The sequence below is a fragment of the Myotis lucifugus genome, unplaced genomic scaffold (genome assembly GCF_000147115.1).
Source record: "Myotis lucifugus unplaced genomic scaffold, Myoluc2.0 scaffold_18, whole genome shotgun sequence".
NCBI lineage: Eukaryota > Metazoa > Chordata > Mammalia > Chiroptera > Vespertilionidae > Myotis > Myotis lucifugus.
The window spans coordinates 2893023-2915545 of NW_005871066.1; the positions used below are offsets into that span (position 1 = coordinate 2893023).

The window sequence follows — 22523 nt, forward strand, 5'->3', positions numbered from 1 at the left end:
TTGACACAGCCAGACAATGGCGGCTCTGCCTTTGCCCCCACTTCCTGCTTGCACAGAGCTTTAAGGTCAGCCAAAGGCGAGAGGTCATGGCCTTCTCTCTTTCTTCCTTAGCACGGGCACCGTCCTGAACATGCCCTTGGCTTTCTAGATTCTCAGGGCTCTGTCAGAGGTTTTCTAAACCCCTATGAATATCTCATTACTCAGCTTATTTTAAAAAAATATAATTTATATTTCTTTTTTAAATTTTATTAAGTTTATTGAGGTAACCTTGGTTAATAAAATTACATAGGCTTCAGGTGTACAATTCTATAACACATCATCTGCATATTGCATTGTGTGTTCACCACCCAAAGTCAAGTAAGCTTATGCTTATTTTTTAAATATATTTTTACTAGAGGCGTGGTGCATGAAATTCGTGCATAGGTGGGGGGGGGCTCTCAGCTCGGCCTGCACTCTCTCACAATCCGGGACATCCCTCTCACAATTAGGGACCCCTCACTCCTAAACGCCCACCTGCTAGTCCCTAACTGCCTGCCTGCTCACTCCTTACTGCCTGGCTCATAGCTCCTTTGCCCTGCCACAGAGGCAGGAGAGGCTCCCGCCACCACCACTGAGCTTGCCAGCCATGAGCCTGGCTTCTGACTGAGCAGCACTCCCACTGCTGGGAGTGCACTGACCACCAGGGGGCAGCTCCTGTGTTGAACGTCTGCCCCCTGGTGGTCAGTGAGCATCATCGTGACCAGTCATTCTGGTCATTCCGCCGTAAGGGTCACTGGGATTTTATTATATAGGATACTATTAGAAGGAATATTATTGACATGAATAACTCAGGGTCAAAAGGACATTTTTCAGTTAGCGATTAGAAAAGACATAGGTTACCATGTATTTGAAAAATGTGAAGGAAAGAGTGGCAGCAAGTCTCCAAGGTATCCCCAATGATCCTTGCCTCCTGGTTGGCTCCTTTGTGGGTCTTTTATTTCCATTCTGAATCAGGGCTGACTGTGAGACCCATGGAATAATGTGGAGGTGATGATGTATAATTTCTGAGACGAGTTCATAAAACATGTGCCTCTACCAGGCTCCCTTGGGTAGCTGATTCTCAGGAAAGGTGGCTGCTAGATTGTGAGGCCACTAAGGAATATTTGTGGAGAGGACCTGAATCTTCTTTCAAAAGCTAGCACCAACTTGCCAGCCACGTGAGTGAGCCACCTTGAAAGTTAACTGTGTAATACAGATCAGACCTCCCAGTGACGGCAGTCCTGGGCAAGAGCTGATGGAGCTCTGTGATAAGCCTTTAGCTGGATCTGCCAGGCCAAGCTATTCCCGAATTCTCCACTAATGGAAACTGTGAGATATTAAATGTTGGTTGTTTTAGGCCACTAAGTATTGATGTGGTTTGTTTCTCAGCAATTGATAGAGTAAGCAGTTGAAAATATTTATCTGCTTACTCTATCAATCCTCAAGAAGAAATATGGAAGCAAAAATCCTTAAGAAGAACTATGTTTTAAATATTTCCCCTGAGAAAATACCAGGAGAGTAATAGGGGCTCTTTCACATCTAAACTCTCAAGGTTAGGCGCAGAACACAAAAGGAGATTTTTAATTGTAATGAATTTCTATTTTCTGAAGATGGAATAATTCCATTACCAAGATCTGAAAATGATAGAACAACTGAAAATATAATCTCACTTATGAAGATAGATGCAAAGATTCTTAAAAAAAAACACATCATACTAACAAATGGAATCTAACAGGATTAACATTTCCCAGAAATGTCTTATACCTCTGTAAAGCTACAATAATTTAGACCTGAAGTACTGGCAACAAAAATAAAATACATTAATGGGAAATCATTTTAAGAACTCAGGAATAGAACACATCAATCCTCACACCAGTTATAAAATGGTCCATTCTTTCCATACTAAGTTCAATTGTGTTTATTGCTGTGTCTCGATCTATGTTACATACATGGATGATGTATTAATAATGAAATATATATGGTACATAGGTAATATTTCACACCCAATATATATATTTTTACAATTATATTTTATATTGAAGCATATTTGACAGGCAATGTGTAAATGTCTTTAATCTAAAAATAGATACTAGCAATAACTGAGAAAATAAGTATGCTGGTTATAAAAAGAATTAAAAAAAGGATAATAAGCATTTAGAGAAGAAATTCAAATGCCAATAAATATTGTAAAAGGTTGAATTTGGGTAGTAATACAAGAAATACAAGTTAAAACAACTGGAGAGAATACCTATTTTCTAACAAACTGCCAACATTTTTCAAAAACAACAGTAGCCAGTGTTGGGTTAGTTTGTGGAGAAAAAAGCAAAACGAAATTGAAAAAATTTCTCGAGATTATTTAACTAGTGCTATGTATAGTCTGAATGTTTGCATCTTCCCCAAATTCACAAGTTGGAATCCTAAAGCCCAACTTGATGGTATTATTGGTGGGGCTTTTGAGATGTGATTAGGTTATGAGGGTGGAGCCCTTATGAATGGGATTAGTGCCCTTATAAAACAGACCTTAGAGCTCCCCTGCCCTTTCCACCACATGAAGACATAATGAGAGGTCTGCAGCCTGAAAGAGGGTCCTCACTGGGTCATGCTGGCACACTGACCTCAGACTTCTAGCCTCCAGAACTGTGAGAAATAAATGTTTGTTGTTTGTCCAGGTGGGTGTGGCTCAGTTAGTTGAGCTTCATCCTGTGCACCCAAAAGTCATTGGTTTAATGCCCGTCAGGGCTCATACTCAGGTTGTGGGTTCCATCCCCAGACGGGGTACATATGGGGGCAACTGATTGATATTTCCCTCTCATTGGTGTTTCTCTCTCTCTCTCTCTGTCTCTCTCTAAAATCAATAATAACATATTAAATTTTTTTTAATGTTTGCTTATAAGCCACCTGCTCTGTAATATTTTTGTTACAACACCTTGGATGGATGGAGACAGTCAGACTATGTCAAAAGCTTTACCACTGACCTGGAAATTTTATTTAATGCTTTAAATATGAATATTGATAGTATTATTATTGCTTATTTGGGTTTTATTTCGTTAGCATAATGCTCTCCATGTCCACCCATGCTGTTTCGAATGGTAAGAGTTCCTTCCTTTTTACAGCAGCATAATATTCCATTGTGTAGATGTACCACAGTTTTTTAATCCACTCATCTGCTGATGGGCACTTAGGCTGTTTCCAAATCTTAGTTATTGTAAATTGTGCTGCTATGAACATAGGGGTGCATATGCTCTTTCTGATTTCTTGGGATATATTCCTAGAAGTGGGATTACTGGTTCAAACGGGAGTTCCATTTTTAATTTTTTGAGGAAACTCCATACTGATTTCCACAGTGGCTGCACCAGTCTGCATTCCCACCAGCAGTGCACGAGTGTTCCTTTTTCTCTGCATCCTATCCAGCATTTGTTGTTTGTTGATTTGTTGATGATAGCCATTCTGACAGGTGTGAGATGGTACCTCATTACCATTTTGATTTGCATCTCTCAGATGGTTAGTGACTTTGAGCATGTTTTAATATGTCTTTTGGCCTTCTGTAGGTCCTCTTTCAAAAAGTGTCTATTGAAGTCCTTTGCCCATTTTTTGATTGGATTGTTTATCTTCCTTTTGTTAAGTTATATGAGTTTCCTATAAACTTTGGAGATTAAACCCTTATCAAATATTTCACAGACCTAGAACAACTCTCCAAAAATTCATATGGAATAAAAAAAGACCCCGAATAACCACAGCAATCCTGAGAAAGAAGAACGAAGTTTGAGGGATCACAATACCAGATATCAAGCCTTATTATAAAGCCACTGTCCTCAAAACTGCTTGGTACTGGCACAAGAACAGACATATAGACCAATGGAACAGAACAGAGAACCCAGAAATGGACCCAAGCCATTGTGCTCAATTAATATTTGACAAAAGAGGCAAGAGCATACAATGGAGTCAAGACAGTCTCTTCAATAAAGGGTGTTGGGAAAATTGGACAGGTACATGCAAAAAAATGAAACTAGACCACTAACTTACACCATCCACAAAAATAAACTCAAAGTGGATAAAGGACTTAAACATAAGCCGGGAAACCATAAAAATCTTAGAAGAATCTATAGGCAGCAAAATATCAGATATATGTCATAGCAATATCTTTACCGATACAGCTCCTATGACCATGGAAAGAAACTAAGGAGAAAATAAACAAATGGACCTACATCAAAATAAAAAGCTTCTGCACAGCAAAAGAAACCATCAACAAAACAACAAGAAAGCCCACTGCCTGGGAGAACATATTTGCCAATGTTATCACCGATAAGGGTTTAATCTCCAACATTTTTTGGGTTTTCTTTCTATAGGTCTTATTTTTAGCAAAAGAAATACGTTTTAAACATCTCACCAATGTGGCCTGTCCTGGCAACTAGCAGGAGGTGCGCAGTGTGCTGTGTGGGAGCGCGAGTTTGCGTGATTTCCCAGGAAGAACCCCAGAGCTGATTTTGGTGTCAGTTTGACTCATCCGGTTGGGAAGGTGCTACATACCTGCAGGTAGCGGACCACACGGCACACCAGATCCGGCGCCATGAAGTCCCCAGTGAAGCGCCAGATAATGTCTGTCAAGATGTTCACCAGTCCTGTGAAAGAGTCTAACAAAAACACGGTGATTAATTTCCGTGTCTTTCAAATTTGCAGCCAGGTGCCGCCGCAGACATGAATTCCTGGGAGGTTTGTTGTTTTCCTGATTCATCAGGAGGCTATTGAGGAAAAAGGGAGGTGACACAGGAGTCCCTGGACTCTTATTACTGGAGCTTGTTGCCACTCGGATGTAGCCACCTTGGGAGGACTAGGTAATGACTGAAGAGGAATCGTGCTAATCATACAGTTGACCTTTTAAAGAGACAGAAGAGAAGTTTTAAGGGGGTTTAGACCTGCGCTAAAACAAGGACTGCATGAAGATTAATCAAAGGCAAAATCGAGAACAGGAAGAGATTTGTCTTTGGAAGCCCCTCAATATTCTCTCTTCTGCACCCACTATTTTACAGCTTGGGCCTGGTGACCTCCTGGGAGTGATGTAATCAATATCCAAATGGCCCTTGGCAGAAAAAAGGTTCCCCACCCCTGCCCTAGAGTAAAGTGCAGGCATAAGTCTTCCTCCCACCCCTTATGCCTCCCTGGCTGCCCGGATTTCTCTTTTGGTCTATTGATAGGGCTACTCTACCCACAAAAGTTGCTGTTATTCCTTTAGAGAACTGGAGAGGTAAGTCTTCCCTTCTCAATCTTCACTGTGAACAGGATGAAGTCAGAGCCTCTCCCCACCCAGGTTAGTATAAAAGCCTTCTCTACCATAGGACCTTCCCAAATCTCCACCTGGAATTTTCAGATGGGACACCATGTTGATCACAGATTTGTGTATTCAGATACCCATCCCCTCTGCTTGGAATGGGCTCCCTCCATGGAGCAGTTGATGGGATTCTCATTTACCTGTCAATATCTACTGTCACGTCCCCTCTCCAGAGCGTCCCTGGACCATTCACATAGCATGGTCTCCCCACAAGGGCACGTGGCCCTCCCAGTCTTATGCCTGCGTGTCTCTTCCTCTTTGTTTCTCTGTGGTGCCCATGGGGACTACAGAAAAGTGTCAATGTTTGGGGAAGAAACCCAGGGCCGCTCTGGGGGGGTCAGAGTTCTCCGGAGAAGCTCAGACCTGCGCAGGGTCTGAGAGTTCTGGGTTGTGACTCGATCGCGTGGGAACTTCATGAAGCTTTTCCTGCAGGACTGGACTGGGCGAATGAGTAGAATGGACACTGGAATGACTTGGATATTCTCTCTGGGTTTACTTTGTACTTAATGTAAAATAATGGGGGGTGGGGGTGTGCTAAACTCACGTTTCTCTGGCTATATGAACAATTGTCATGCGTTCCAGTAACATTTCTTTTTCTCCCTGGAGCTCAACCTGAAATAAACCCACACCTGGGAGGAGACTCAAAGTAGAAATAAGCATTTTTGTTATTTGCTTTTAAGCAAATGCTGCTCTACCTGATCAATGGAAGCTGTTTAGTTACCTAGGTAATTAAGCATGTTGCAAATAAACCTTTCCTAAAAGGTAATTAACGGGATCTGGGAACAAAGGGTACACTCTAAAGGCTTAACCACTTCTGTGTTATTACTCCTGCGTTTGAGAATGTATTCAGTGGAAGATCCTAGGCAGCTGTCAGAGTCAGAGAAGCCCAAACAGGCTGGCAGCAGGCTTCCTTGTTCCTTTGATGCGATTTCTGGGAAGCTTGCATGTGGGTGCCCGGGTGAGCAGGAATACGGGTGGGGTGGGGGAAGTGAAGAGAGAAGTGGCTCCCCAGGGGAACCCTAGAGGGTCAGTAAGGCCAGGTCAGGGGAAAGGGAGCGAAGGACATTGATTCTAGGCACAGGCGACCGCATGAGCAAAGCTCTGGCGGTGAGAAAAGGTGAGATGAGAACCTCGTGGACATGAAGCAACCTCGGGGTGTTGCTGCTGAAGCCTCACATAGGAGCGTGGAGCGGTGAGAAACGGGGCTGGAGAGACAAGGACCCCGGCCTTTTAGGGTCTCGGGTGCCAATGAAAGGCGCCTGCATTTTCCCTGTGCGCTGTGGGGGCTGTGGAATATCTGTGTGTTCAAACACGTGCTTTGAAGGAATTCATTTAGTTATGGGCTGTGTGTGTCCGTTTGGTAGGTCCAATAATGACATTACCATTGGGCTAGTTAGGAAAACTACAGACATTCCAGAACGAGAGAATTCCTACCGAGTGAATCAAACAGGATAGAGAGATAGAGAGAAGGGTGCAGCTTTGAGATATACGTTATAAAGTAAAAGGAGGAGGATTTGATGCCTGAGGTGTTTAATTCCCCCAAATTTTGCATGGCTAGGTCTGCTTCAGCTTCTGTGTCCCCAAAAGCCCACCATGCCATTGGAGGTAAGGCGGAAAGGGACACAGATCAGTCACTGTCTGAGGATGGGCTGAAGGCTGTCTCTGCCTAATCTAAGATCTTAGCAAAAATCCCATTTGCTCAAAAATAAAGGCACGGTGAACGCTACCAGGATGTGGAAGCTACTGCGGATAAAGGCTTCTAGGCTCAGAGCCCATCCGTCACACAGCCAACCTGCCTGTACTTGGGCACTGTCAGATTGGCTCCTAGTGTAGGTCTGTGAGAATCTCTGACTCACTCACTGTAGGGATGAGGATATCAAAGGCCTATATAGAGAGCTCCACAGAACCGATGCTCTTGATCAGGAAACCTCCTGCTGGGCATCTTCCTCCAGGCCAGAATGAATCTGAATCGTATCTGGTGAGTTTTGCCCTTAGTCTCGGCCAGTGGGAAGCACAGAATGAAACATACCCAGCTGCGGTCACTCGGTAGAGCCTCAGAGCCTCACTGTGGGTCTCTGCAGTTAGAGCTGAATATTTTCTATGACCCTCTTACCTTGTGTTTTTCATTTTGCTGGGTGTGATCTCCCACGTCCAAACAGCGAGGGCAGCATGCATCTTGGGGCCCGACTACAGGGTGCTGGTTCTGCCACAGAATCACTGTGCAATCCTGGGCATGTAACTAACCACGTGGAGTCAGGCTCTTTGTAAAAATGCGGTGGTGAGAGTACCTGCTCTGTAGGGCCATTGTGAAGGTTAAATGAGATAGCGCATGTGAAGTTCTTAGTGAAACGCTTGGCACATAAGCCCTTGGTACATCTTGGTGCTGATGTCAGGAATAGAGCTGAATGAACAGAGAGCCACAGGGACTGGGATGAGAGGGTGAGTCTCACCGTGAGTCCTGAGCTCTTAGCCAATGTCCTGGAAGATAGTTTTCTGAACAAAAAAATTATAAATGAAAAGTTGAGGCTTTGTTTAAACTAGATCGGCAGTAAAGACGGCTTATTTTATCTGCTATAATGCATGCTAGTTAACTTAACAGGTTTGATGTCAACTAAGAAGACGGTGGTGGTCACATGAACTGATTGGCTGTCAGGGTGAAGAGAACCCAGCCAGAACTTGAGTGAACAGAACACAAGAAGGACGGGCTGTGCTGAGTGGTCCAGGGATTGGACCACTGTTTGCTGGCAGGGATGCTGTTTGTGGGGCGGTTCTTAGGCGGGACTGCCCTGTGTGTCACGGGAAAGTCAGCGTCCTTGGGCTGTGGGATAACTCCAAAGGCCCCAGGACTGAGTCCATGAGAATCACCAAAGTATGGAAGGACATTTGGGGTTAGATTGAGAATATAACCTGGCACCCCCAGAACAGTCCTACCTTACACCTTGCCATGATTATGCCTGTGGCCCTTTCACGCAAATGTGTCCTGGGACATTCCACAAAATACCTAGCCTGTACTCTTTCTATAATGTTGTAAAACACAGAGAAAGACTGAGAAAATATTCCAGATAAGACTGAAGATACATGAGGACAGAGCACAATACATGACCCAGGGTTTCTTTTGCTCTGAAAGATGTTCTCAGGGCGACTGGTGAAAGAGCTGAAGGGGTTAAGAAAACAACACTCATAGACACAGACAACAGTGTGGTGATTGCCAGAGGGAAAGGGGGTGGGGGAGGTAGGAGAGGGTGCAGGGGGAATGAATGAGGATGGAAGGAGACTTGACCTGTATATGTAGATATAATTTCTACATCTTGGGGGTTACAATGAGGATTAAATTAAGCGAAGCATATAAGCCAGAAGCAGGCCCCGGTGCACGGCCCCTGCTCTGCTCACTTCCCCAGGAGAGAAACGGAGCTGGAAAAATGTGCCTAATGTGCCAAAAGCCACAGACGCAGTGGTAGAGCCCAGATTCAAACCCTGGTCGCCAGACTCCACCACTTGTTTTTGTGCAGTTTTTAAGTGAAGAATGGTTTTTATAATGTTGTAATGATTGAAAGAAATCAAAAGGAGAAAAACACTTTGTGGCACACGGAAAGTTTATGAAATTCAAATTTCAGGATCGACAAATGAAGTGTTGCTGGGACACAGCCATGCCACTTGCTCACGTTTTGTCCATGCTGCCTTCATGCTCCAGTGGCAGAGCTGGCGACCAGATGTCCCTCAAAGCCTGAAATGTTTAATATCTGGCCCTTTGCAGAAAAGCTGGCTGCCCCCTGCTCGGGACTCAGACCCTGACCTTTCCATTATGCCCGCGTGCTGGTGGGTCCAAACTCCTGGTGACCTCGCCAAAGCCTCTGGCGCTCCTAAGAAATCATTAAATCCCACACAGGTTGCGCTGATGTCCTCCCTGCTGGCTCGCACAGGAGAGCTTTGAAGGGACCAGATGGGAGCAGATTCCCCCTCTCATCTTAACAAAAATGCAATCTCTCTCTCCTTCATGTTCAGGATTTCATTAATTAGGACATGAAGGGAGGAAAGAACAATCCAGGCTGCTGGGCTGGGCTGAGCTGGCAGTCTGAGCTGCTGTGGGTTCAGCTCCTCCTCCCATTCTGACAAGCTCCCCTATGCCCCCCCAGTCCCCACCGCCCACCCCCTCCCCCGGTCTAGTGGAGGCTGTGATGTCGGGGGGTTGAACGCAACTATAGAGTCAGGGACCTGTGGTTGCACCTGGCTCTCCACTTGCTGTTGGATTTTGGGCAAGTGATTTCACCTTCTCTCCAGCTCAGTGCCCATAGGTCTAAATGGGAGGAATGGATGAATCTATTGCTTGGGTAGTTTGTAGGATTAAATGAGAAGATATATGTGAAAATATTTTTGTTTGTTTTGCAAAGGATTGGCTGAGTGAGCATTCCGGAAATGTTAACTATTATTACTTTTTCTACCTGATTGACAGCAGAGGAGGAGACTAAATTCTAACACCACAAATTAAAAAGCTCTGGAAGGTGTTTTAAAAACAGTTTTTTGTTTGTTTTTTTAAAAAGTGATACTAGCACAAAATTCAAGTAGTGCAAACAATTCAAATACGTGTCTCATGAAACAACGTGTCCCGAAAGTTCAGTGCAGCACTGCTCGTAATGGCTTTATACTGGAAATTACCCACATGCCCCTGACCAGCAGAAGGGGGAAATCAGCTGTGGTATGTCCATACAATGGAATACCCTTCAGTAAAGAGAGTGGCAGCCTTATAAACTTGAGGTGCCTATACTTACTATGTCAAGATTACAAGTCATTTGGCCTGGCCAGTGTGGCTCAGTGGTTGAGCATCGACCTGTGAACCAGGAGGTCATGGTTTGATTCCTGGTCAGGGCACATGCCCTGGTTGAGGACTCAATCCCCAGTGTGGGGCATGCAAGAGGCAGCTGATCAATGATTCTCATTACTGATGTTTCTATCTCTCTCTCCCTCTCCCTTCCTCTCTGAAATCAGTAAAAATATATATTAAAAAAAAGATTACATGTCATTTAAGTGTTTGGAACATAACAGGCTCTCAACAATGTAAGCTTTCCTCCCTCTGTTCTCCTCACTTCCCTTTCCACCCCTTCCCTCTTTCCTTAGAAGGTTTAAGAAGAATTTTTTTGGGAAGAGAGCCTATGAGACAGAGAACTGGAGAGATTTTGAGCATCCCTTGGAGACTCAGGGAGAGGTAAAGGAATAGATAGAGAGGAACTTAAGACATTTTGCTGTGTTTTGTGCAGTTTATCGCCACTTATAAATGCCATGGCCTCTGAGAGATTTTGTTGAGGCTGAAGCTGGATGTTTGGGGCACAACATCAGGCCAAGACTGGCCACAAGGGGGCTCAGCTTTGTTGAGGTTGCCCATGTGACAGAGAAATGATAGGACATAGTTATCTGGAAGAAGAATCAAGGTCACACTCTTGAACTTAGCGTATAGTCCCTTAAGAGCTGTCACTTGGGAGAAACATTAGACACCAGACTAAGATGGGACTGGACTCAGGGTCTTTTCTCAGTAATATCTTGGTGCCTCCAAGTGGCTTGCTTTAGCAGGGGTGGGGAACGTCCAGCCCACAGGCTGTATAAGGCCTGCGAGATCATTTGGTCTGGCCCGCCAAGGCATTAGGGGTGAGTGAATTAAATGTTTGAACAAATATAGAAGGTTGATTTTTAAATTGAGAATTTGGTATGGCTCAAATCCTATATAATAAAAGGCTAATATGCACATCGACTGACCGGTGGAACACCCAGTCGTTATGACATCCCCTGCCCCCCGGGGGGGGGGGGGGGGCAGATGCTCAATGTAGGAGCTACCCCCTGGTGTCAGTGCGCTCCTACAGGGGGAGCACTGCTCAGTCAGAACCCCTGAGCCAGGCTCACGGCTGGCAAGTGCAGCGGTGGTGGCAGGAGCCTCTCCATGGCAGCCTAAGCCGTCAGTCATACATCCCCGAGGGCTCCTGGGCTGAGGGACCCTTCCCCCAAGTATACAAATTTCATGCACCAGGCCTCTAGTGATGTTATAAATATCCAAATGGCCCTTGGCAAAAAAAAAAAAAAGGTTCCCACCCCTGCTTTAGGGGGAGGCAATTATCCCCATTCCTAGAAGGAATTATATAAAAATCCTTAGTCTATTTGGTAGGGATTCAGGCACTGGGGGAGATGGATGCAGTGACCCAAGCTAAGTCTCACAGATTCTTCCTCCAGGATTCGATAATGGAGACTCAGTAGGTTCCTTTCCTGGGTCACCACCCCACTGCCAGGCAGAAGATCCCAACACTCCACCTGCACCCACCCCCAGGTCAGCCCTCCAAAACCAAAGATCTCTCATTGTAAATAAATGTAAATTAGTGACTGAAAATTAGTCCTAATTCTCCAGGGCTAATGGCTAAAGCCACTTATTCTCTTAACAGCATTTTTATTTTAATGAGGGCATCAAACCTTGGCCTGGAGAGCCTCTCTAATGGAAAAATTCCAGGAAGTGTGAAATGCAGAGAGAGAGGAACAGAATGGGTTGGCAACTCGCCCAAGGTCACACAGCAAGGTGGTGGCAGAGCTGTGAATAAAGCCCAGCTGCCCCAACTGCCCGTCTCACACAATTGCCTGGCCTGAGGCTGCTGCTGGTTTGCTCGCCCTGGTGACTGTCTGCCTCACTCTCAGCTGTGTTAGTGACTGTGGCCCAGCCTGCGTGTGAAGAGGCTGTGATGCGAGACCTGAACAGTCCTCCCTCACCGCCAGAGCTGAGCATGAAAAGTAGTTGGAAGCCTGATCAATAGATATTATGCAAATGCCTCGAGCAATAACATTCCCTTCCATTACTGAGCTAACAGTCCCGGTAAAGAACATGCCTGGATGCTGACAGTTTTATTTTTCCTGATTTGTCAAACGGAAATCAGGGTCTAACTGATGGCCATATGAAAGCATAAAAGGCACATGACTGGCAGAGGCCCAATTCCTTTTTCTCTGAATTAGAGGCCCTTGCTCCAGGAGCTTGGCAAGGGTCCAGGCTCTGTGCACATCAATTATGCTCTCTGGCTGAGAGCCTTGCTGAGCAGAACTGGGCAGTAAAATGCCTATAGCCACAGTGAGCCTCATTTGAGATGTGGTCCCCAAAGAGAGAAAGCAGTGAGGTGGTGGAACCCAGGTCCCTTTCCTTCACCCCTCTTCACCTTCCTCCACCTGTCGCACCAGCGAAGGGATCCTAGAATGTAAGCATGTGTTACACTTTTGTTTGCAGTTGTGCAAGAAATATATGTTTCATCTCCTAAAACTGAAATTAATTGCTAGTATAAACATCCTACTCTGCTGGATGTCAAAACGGTAATTGCAGACATAAAAAGCTATGAACAGAAAAAAAAGCAAAATGGCAAACATAAATCTTTCCTTGTCAGTAATTACTTTAAATGTAAATGGGTTAAACTCTCCAATTAAAAGACAAAGAATTGATCAAAGTATTATCCAACTATATCCTGTTTAAAGAGACTAATTTTATTTTATTTTTAAAAATCTTTGTTGTTGAAAGTATTACATATGTTCTCTTCCCTGCGCTCTCATTGACCTCTTCTAGCCCACCCCGCCCCAGGCCTTCAACACTCTATTGTCTGTGTTCATGGGTTATGCATATACAAGTACACATATAAGTTATTTGGTTGCTCTCTCCCCACCCACCACGCACCCTACCCTCCCTTTCCTCTGAGATTCCACAGTCTGTTCTATGCTTCTATGTCAAAAAGACTCACTTTAGATTCAAAGACACAAAATAGAATTAAACTAAGGGGAAGTAAAAATTAATCCATGCAAAAGAGAGTTAGTGTGACATTACTAATTCATTCACTCAACAAATATTTATTAAATGCCTACCACGTGCCAGGAATTCTTCCAGGTGTAGTAAATAAAATAGATAAAAATGTTCTGATGAAGTTTACACTCCAGTGCTGGGGTATAGACAATAAACATAGCATGTGAGGAACTTATTAGGAAACTTGAGCTCCAGAGAGAACTCCTTGGGCATCATCAGCATAGAGATGTTTTCAAAGCCATGAGACAGGACGATGCCACCAAGTGCAGCTCAAATCATTGACCTCAGAGCTGAAGACATTCTATGGAAGTGAGGTCAGAAATAAGAGACGGAACCAACACAGGAGACTGAGAAGGAGCAGGCTGTAGGACAGACAGAACCAGGAGATATGGGTGGCTAGAAGCCAAGTACAAAAGTGTTTTCAGGAAATGGGAATGGTCAGTTGTGTCAAATACTACTGTAAGTTCAAATAAGTTGAAGCTTGATAACTGGCCCCTAGGTTTAGAATATGTCATTGAAGAGACTTAACCTAAGCAGTTTTATGGGTACGGTAGGGGCAAAAGCCTGCCTGGCATGGGTTTGAGTGGGAAGGGGAGGAGAGGAATTGGTCACAATGAGTACAGACAACGACTTCAAGAACTATTCCTATAAAGGGATATTTATGGAAACAGTGGTAGCTGGAAGAACACATGAGATGAATAAAACTTTTTGTCTTTGTGTGTGTGTGTGTGTGTGTGTGTGTGTGCGCGTGTGAAACAACAGCATGCTAAATGTTGATGGTACTATCTAGCAGAGAGGGGAAAACAATCAGGGTGGAAGAGATTTTCTGGACGAATGAACTGGAGTCGTGAAGTGGTGTCTAAAGCAGGAGCAGATGGGCTAGTCTTGGGTGCACGGAGAATTTACCCACATTCCCAGGTGGGAAGACAGCAGCTATGGAGGGTGATGTTGGCGGAAGGGTACGGGCTGCAGGAGAACGAGGAGGAAGTGTCCTGCCGCTGCTTCAGTTTTCTGAGTGGAGCAGGAAGCAAAGTCATTTGGTGGGAGGGGAGATGGGAGAGAAGGTGCTGGAAGTTAGAGGAGAGAGAAGGTAAGGGATCGTTCAGGAGACTGAGAGATGTAGCTAGTATGAGATACAGCTTATCATATGAAAAGTGCAAATATTTTATTAAATCCCACTGCAGTCTTTGGTAGATACATCACATTTTTATTTGGAGAATTCAGGGAACCATAGGGGAATGGGCATACGGTTGCTGGGCAGAATTAATGGCTCCTGTGAGTTCTGAGTTACTAAACTAAGAAGAGTCCTCACCGTGTGGTTTTGTTTTTCCAGCCTGCTTTACCTAGAGATGGCAAAGGAATCGAAAAGGAGATTTTGCCACGGCTGTGGTTTTGCTGAGCGATATGATAAAGAGAGGCAGGGGAGAGGGAATTGAGGAGGTAAGAAAGATTAATTAGAAGTGGCTATGGCATTTACATTTTTATTTAACTGGAGTCCATTGTGCACATATACCTTTCTATCTGGCTTTTCATTTCCTTTATGATATTGTTTCCTATATTATTACAAGTTTATTATTGACATTATTTTTAATGGTACATTATATGCTTTGAGGGGATGTAGCATATGTCATTGAACTGTTCAGTCAATGTGGGCTGTTTAAATTGTTTACAATTTTCTGCTGTTATAAATAGCCCTGTGATGAAAATCTTTGCAAAAAAAGCTTTACCAGCAGTTTTAGATGACGTCCTCAGGGTAGATGATAAAAACCTTAACTACTATTTCAAAGAAATGAACATTTTTAAAGCTCTGTCTGTGCTTTCGGAAATCAACTCATTAAGCCGCACTTTTCACAGCCCATTCTGTTTTCTCTGGATCCTAGTTTGAGAGCTGTCACTTTTTCAGCTCTTATAGTCCCATAAACATTCACTTTATATTTTAGAGAGAAGAATGAAGGCTGGCGTGGGGTTTACGGGGAACATATTTGTTCATTCATTCACTTATTCATTTATCAAAGTCAGCAAAACAGAGGTGAGGAACAGGGCTCTGGGATAAGAAATAAGAGGAATGACCCTGCCGTGAACGGCATCAGTTGGCCTTCTTTTTAGATTTTACTTCCTGGGTGGTCTTTTCTCTGCAACCCCCAGAGCCTCCCCATGAAGCAGGGCCATCTCTGCCTCCACACGTGGCTGTACATGGAGACTGGGAAGGGACCACCACGCCATGGATCACTGCTGGTGTGCACACAGCCATGGTGAGTCTCAGGGGAATGGACAATTGAAGACCCACTGAAGTTTTACTGGTCACCTGTTGTTTCTGCTTCTCCCACATATACTTCTTCTCGACAGTATCTCAATTATCCTTCCCTAACCAGGTCCTAATCTACCCCCACCTAGAGTGAACTCATGACCCAGGACTTGACAATCAGAATTGTCTCCCCCATGGCCATAGTGACTGGTTACTAGCTCTAAGGACAATGGAAGCCTAGTGCTGCTGGGGTCCCTGTGGAGAGATCATGCCATCTCAGAGAAAAATACAACCACTAAATGGCAGAGAGCGGCCTGAGAGAAGCAAATGAGGCCAACAGGGGATGACAGAGAGCACACTGCCAGTGGACATGAGTTTTCAAGAAGATGTACTGCCCTAGCCAGTTTGGCTCACTGGATAGAGCATCGGCCTGGGGACTAAATGTCAGGACGTCTGGTGTAGGTACCAGAAGAGTTCTAAAGCGACCCTGGGGTTCTGTTATGAATCGACAGAACAGTCCAAAAGCTACCCTGGTGCCCGAGCAGTCCTCTTCTTGTCACCACCACTTCCTTCTCGGCCACTGAGAAACCTGCCTGTTCCTTAGAGGATAAGAAAGGTGAGCTGTGGGAGGATACACTCCTGCCCTATCTCAGGGTGACAGACTGGAGAAGTGAGTTCCTTTCACTGACCCTTGCTTTGCAAATTTCACCAAAAACTAACCAGGGAGGTAAACTGAACCCTGTTACAGGACAAACTTTTAGAGTCTGTTGTGGATTCTGGAAAGTGAGAATTCAAGGTGTCGCTTGTTTTGTTAGGACACTACCCTGCCCCATGCCGTCCTCTCTCTGCATGTTCTCCTCTTCTGCCTACAACCACTTCCTCCTTTGCCCACATGGAAAACCTCTGCTGGGACTTCACGATCCATCTGTGCCGTGGTACCTCACTCCCTGCCCCATTGATGGTAGCAGCTCTTGAAAAGTGTTACCATACATGATATTGGGGTGTCCCTTTTTGGCCTTAGGGTCTTAATTAGTAACTTTTTAGTCTTACAAGTATTTTCTCTCTTTAGAATATGAGTGATTTTGGGAATGGTTATGAAAATTGTATCTGCGCCCACCTTGCGGCAGGCCAGTGGGCAGTCGACTGTTCTAAGATCTCTGTTCTTTGTGCTGAAGAGGTTTTGGTGGTCCCTTCCCCATCCTTCCCTTCCCTTTCTCACTTCTTTTTGAAGTGGAGTTTACATGGCTCCTCCATTTGGGTGGCTTGGTAACACGTGTTGTCAATACTGTCAGATGGCTCTCACCTGACCCCATGGACAACAGACAGTTGGGGATCAGTGTTTAGTCACTTCTGTCCCCTAAAATGAGGGCTTTGCTGCATACTGCATATAGCACTCTCTGATTTGTGCTTTGAATATAATCTAATAATGATGATAATTACTTTCATTTATTGATTGCCTTCTGTAATCCAGACACTATGCTTAGTAAGCACATTGCATCTACACATATCTCATTACTTTTTATATATTATCATCCCCACTTAGTAAATGGAAAATCGAGACTTAGTTAATTCACTTGTCATAGTCCCCTCATTGGTGAGACCTAGAGCTGGGGTTTGAGCCCAAACCCTATGGCCCCATGTTCATAGCTGCCATGTGCTCTTGGCCCCCGAATCCTCCACTCCAGAGTCTAAACCATTGTCCCAAACCACCTGAGTGAGAATAACGTTGAGGGGGAGGTTAAAAACATCCAGCGTTCTGGGTCCCCCTTTCTGAACACACCTTATCCCACAAGCATTTTACACTTTATCAGAAGAAAGAAACCTCCCAGGTCTGGGAGGAGAGAACAGAGGCGGGAAAATGTGGTTGCGTGGGCTTCATGGTAGAGATGAATGAGTTATAGCCAATTGTAAACAGGGGCTGCAAACGGTAGGGGAGAAGCTTGTATAATAGCCTTTTTTCTGTAGTGTTTCCAGGCTTATTTTTCTGAATCTGTTTCTGTGGTAACATAGCTCTGCTTGTTTAGAGATTTTTACTTTATGCTCGCTATACCATTTTCCCAGCTCTGGAAAAGAAAGTCCACATTCATTATATTTTTTGGAGAAACCAGCTAGTAATTCAGATTGGGAAACTGTGAGGGCAAAGGTCAATGTGAAAGTATAATGGCTCTTTCTGGATAAGAGCATATTCTTTAAAATAAAAGCCTGACTCCTCAGTGTGGGAAGTAGATGGGTTTTTGTTCAACCAAACGGATAACTTCTCTCTCTGACATCTGGGGAAATTGGATTACTTTCTTAGTGGGATGTAAAGATAAAATGAGATATGTTCATAACAGGGTCTGGCAAACTAACAAATGTTCATATTATTTTATCGTTATTATTGCTATAAATTATCACTGGTGAGAAATGTTGAGTAGATCAAGTGAAACGGAAGTCTTTTGATAAAGAACTTCAATGAAGATTTGAAATGGAAATCCCAACGACTATTCCTACTTCAAACTTCTGCTAAAAGTAGGTCGTCATAGGCCAGCTCATTCTGTGCCATTGAGAAACGTTTGCCCCTTCGTCCTTCATATACAAGGATGCTGTGATCAAATCCTCAGGGGGAACCTGTCAGTGTGATGAATCTCCAGGTTCGGACAGGAGCTCAACCTGCTAGATAGTGGTTTGGAGCAGGTCCTTGGGGAAGGGACACTCGTTCCCAATGAAGGTCACAGAGATTACGGCTGGGCCATGGGACATTGCTCTGCTGTTGTAAGTCATTGGAGTCAAATGGTAATTTCCTAGAAACAGTCACTGTGCCATGCTTGGCTGCTCCGGGATTCCAGGAGTTCTCCACTCGGGAGTTAATGAGGCACTCAGCGGAGAATACCCCTCTGCAAGGCTGCCTTGGGCCGAGTTGTCTGGGGACTGACGGCTATGGCCAGGATGGATGGATCGCTCTGACTAACATGCTCAGAGCTCCCAGAGGGAATGGTAATTGCCTCTCCCTCTGAAAATGATGATTTAAATGTGGTGAGCGTGCTTGCAGTTTGGCTGGGAAAAGCCACCGTGAGACAGGCCAAGTAACACACCTGGTTGAAACGGCCTTCCCCTCTCTCCACCTGGCTGGCTCTTCCTTATGGTTTACAACTCAGTAATTAGCTGCAGCCTCACTCCCTCACCTCCAGCCTCATCAGTTCCTGTCTTTGGACTCACTCGTCGGCCCACTTGCACCCATCCACAGCCACCGTCTGGCTTTCAGCTGCCACCACCCTTCACCTGATTTGCTTCAATTACCATGTCTCTCCTGACCCTGCAGTCCTGTCTCTACCCTTGAAAATCGAATTATGGTCACAGCGTTGTTTACATTTCTTCCATGTAACTTGCAGAAAATCTAGGAAATCCAGATGAGCCAAAAACAAACCAACATACAAAACAGAAAATAACAAACATGCCAAATCTTGCCATCCAGCTATAACAACTATTAACATTAAACTGTAGAAATTTCCAGACTTTATTTTCTATTTACATGCATATATATTTTTCCCCAAAGTAGAATTATACTGTAAATACTGGTTTTAACTTCACTGTTTTTTAATGGCAACATATCACAGCTTATTACCCTAAAAATGGATTTTATCTACACTCTTCTATTGTATTGCATTATAGGTATAAATTATTGTTTATATAACCAATGCCATCACTCTTTTATTCTTAACTTTTTCAATTTTATAACCAACATTGTAAATTATATCCTTATTTAAAAACCACTATACTCATCCTTAAATAATCTGTTGGGAAATTTTTCTACTAATAGTATTGTTAAGAGTATGCACACTTACATCTATCCTTTTTCTAGTACAATATTTGATGTTTATATTTCTAGTTTACAACCACATGTGCCAATTACATATGCTGGTCTGTATTTTAATTATTTTAGGACTTCTATACAATGACTTCTTCCATCTTAGGCCTTTAATTCTGCTTGAGCTTGTAGAACACATGTAAATATATATTTGAACTTTCACCATCAATGCCATGGTTTTTAAACCCCGGCCTATCTGCATAGGCCTTTTTGTTACCTTCACGCACAGAAGGCCCCTCGGCAGCCTATGGAATCCTGGGCCACAAACGATCCCCTTAAGACTACAGGTGACTTCTCACAATGTTCCCATTCTTGGTTTTGCAAAGAAACCTCAAGTCGCTGCGGGTATTGTGAGTAAACAATTTTGTTTTACCTAAAACTTTGGGACTTTTCCTTTAACCTCTATCATGGCAGTGCCTGGCACATCAAATAAGTATGAGTAAATAAAAAGGCTTCGCTAAGAAGTGACTAGAGGGTGGGGGAGGTGGGGCTGAAGCATCTTTTCAATTATTTTGCCTAAAAACAAAGACTTGGAATCTAATGTAGGCGTGGCATAGAAGGGCTCCTTGGCTGCTCAGTGTAACTCCATCTGCCTCACAGGGAGTGTTAATTCCTCCCTGGTTCTGACTGTCTGTCAGTGGTGGTTTTCAATAGTAACAGGAGTTGCCATTTCCCCCCATATTTTTAAAGTGAGAAAACAGGGCAGGTGGCACTGAGGGCTGCGAGCCAGGCACAGGCTTGAACTGGAAGTCCAGCGAGATTTGTTGCATAAGAGACGGAAACAATCTGTGATTGAGGAACGTTTGGTGGCAGCAGGCTGAGGATACATGTTTAATCCTCGTTAAAGAATCAGGCATGAAACAGACATTTATTAGGTCATAATATTGTTTCCCATAACATTTCCGAAACGTCTTCTCTGCACATAGAGACCGGATGTCACCCTTATCCAGGGACAGCGTGTTATCGGTTTTTCTTAGGGCGAATCTTTTCTGGGTCACCTGCTGCTTCAAGGGCTCTGAACAACCTAACGCACTAACCATGTGATTCCATTCTCCTAACTTTGTCCTGACAGAGAAACCGCTTTGCTGAGAATTCTGGCAGCATCGGTGCAGGGGTGGGGGTTTGCATACGGGGGCCATTTCCTCCTCCCCCGCCCCCCAGCCCTCTGTAACCAGCCACTCATTGCATAGACCTCCCCATGCAATGCAGTTCTTAGGCTCACACACTCCTGGCAGTTACCACATGCCTTGGGCTCTGGATAAACTTCCAGAACACACTCCATCCTCCACCTCTCTGACCCCTGTGACCCTGGTGCCTTCTCGCCAAGCCAACAGGGCTGGGAAAGCATGGTCTTTGAGGTCAAGCAAACCTAGGTTCAAATATGGGCATCGCTTTGTGTCTCCTGGTACTCTCTCTGGGCAGAGGACTCATCGATTGCATTTATTCCTGTCCTCCTACCCATCCAGCCCTGACCCTGCTCTGCTTCATGACTGGGTCTTGGATGGGGAGCCCCATGGACCCCCACTTGGTCAGCCTTGGCATTCACATCCCAGTTCTGCTAAGTGGGTGCCTACCTTCCCTCTGAGTTCATCTTCCAGGGACCTATGATCGTTGGGAACTCTGAGGGAGTCCGGTGGGCACTCCAATGCCTGGAGGTCCTTCTAGGGAACAGCTCTGTGGTTGCTTCTGAAGGGCACCATCAGCTTGTCATGCTCTGAACCCGCGTTTCCATTCATACTTGGATTTCTACAACCACAGCCAAGTACTGGCAGGTGGTCCCAGTCCAGCAGTGTGGTCACTAGTCTCCAAAGACACCCTCCCCACCCATGAGCCATGTTTCATGTTGTTATGTTTCATGGGTGGTCTCCTCCTCTTGAATCCCGGCTGGGCTCTAACTCATGCTTGACCAATGGAAAGGGGCAGAAGTGATGCTGCGTAATTTCTAACCCTGGGCCATGGAACCCTGGAAGCTTCTGCCTCATGCTCTTGAATCCCAGCTGCCACCCTCCCAGGAAGCCCTGGGAAGACCCACGTGAAGAGGAACTGAGGAACCTTAGTCCTTGCCAAGCTCCCAGCAGTCACCAGCGTCAACACGCCAGCCATGCCACTCAGGCCATTCCCTGCTGAGTCCCCGACATCATGGTACAAAGAGGAGCTGCCTCTTTGTACCCTGTTTGATTTCCAGATCCTCAGAAACATGAGGGGAAATCGACCAATGTTTTAAGTCCCTTGCATCTGGGACTGTTACATAGCAATCAATGACCAGAAGAGGGAGACTTGTTTATGTGAATAATGTTCCTCCGAGTTGTCCATGGATGCGGGGCCTGGCACGTGTGCGCAGTGAGTTTGCGATCCTATTTCTTGGGGTTCCTCTATGTGGAGGGACTTGGGACAAGGCCTGGGGCAGATGGCTGGCTTCCAGCCAGTGGGGAGATTTTCAATTTTCCAGTCATGGACTGTGCAGCCCCCCAGTTCCAGCTGTTTTCCCGAGAGCAGTTCCCTGCTCTAGTCCTGATGCATGGACCTCCCCACAGAGATATGAAAACACAGCCCCTAAATGTTGCCCCACTATGTTCTGCGCCCACAGCCTGCCTAAGTGTTTGCTCTTTATTTCTGGCAGCTGGAGGTTCAGCTTTCTCCCTTTGAGCTAAGCTGTTCATTATTATTGTTTTATTTTTATTTAAAATATTTTTATTGATTTCAGAGAGGAAGTGATAAGGAGAGAGAGATAGAAACATCAATGATGAGAGAGCATCATTGATTGGCTGCCTCCTGCATACTCCCTTACTGGGGACCAAGCTGCAACCTGGGCATGTGCCCTGACCGGGAATAGAACCATGACCTCATGGTTCATAGGTCAACACTCAACCCCTGAGCCACATCAGCCGGGCAATTATTGTTTTAAATTTTTCTTTTTCTTCTAGAAGTTATAATGTGGAGTGGAGGTGAGGGTGGCATGCAAAGGGGGTTGGGGAATTCCGGAGGTTGCTCCATTGGACTTTTTAACTTAAATTCCCTACTTCCTTTCTAGACTATATTTGGGTATTTGCACCCTTACATCACAAGACTGTGCTAGCAAAACCATGAACATGCTCACTCCATGAAAAGATGCAAATTCAGGCAGATAAATGAAATCCTGTTGTAGATTACTAAATTCACAGTTGAGTCCCATTGTTCCACCAGAATGGATCTGCATGTTGGCATGCTGTTGCTATGGGGACTGGCAATGGTAACTACTGATGAGGCGGGACCTTCACACCCTTTGCTTCTCTCTGATAACCTCCGA

At 44.8% G+C, this 22523-nt stretch overlaps 1 protein-coding gene across 2 annotated transcripts in view; it reads right to left on the reverse strand.

Annotated features, from left to right (window-relative positions):
* NPSR1 (neuropeptide S receptor 1) overlaps window positions 1–22523 on the reverse strand; it is a 63438-nt gene that overhangs the window by 22243 nt on the left and 18672 nt on the right. Inside the window, exon 3 of one of the 2 annotated variants that reach the window (XM_006085337.3) lies at window positions 4546–4649. The exons of the other annotated variant lie outside the window; for it this stretch is intronic. Within the exon in view, the coding sequence (XP_006085399.1) occupies window positions 4546–4649 (104 nt within the window). The remainder of the gene's footprint in view (window positions 1–4545; window positions 4650–22523) is intronic. 2 annotated transcript variants of the gene reach the window in all.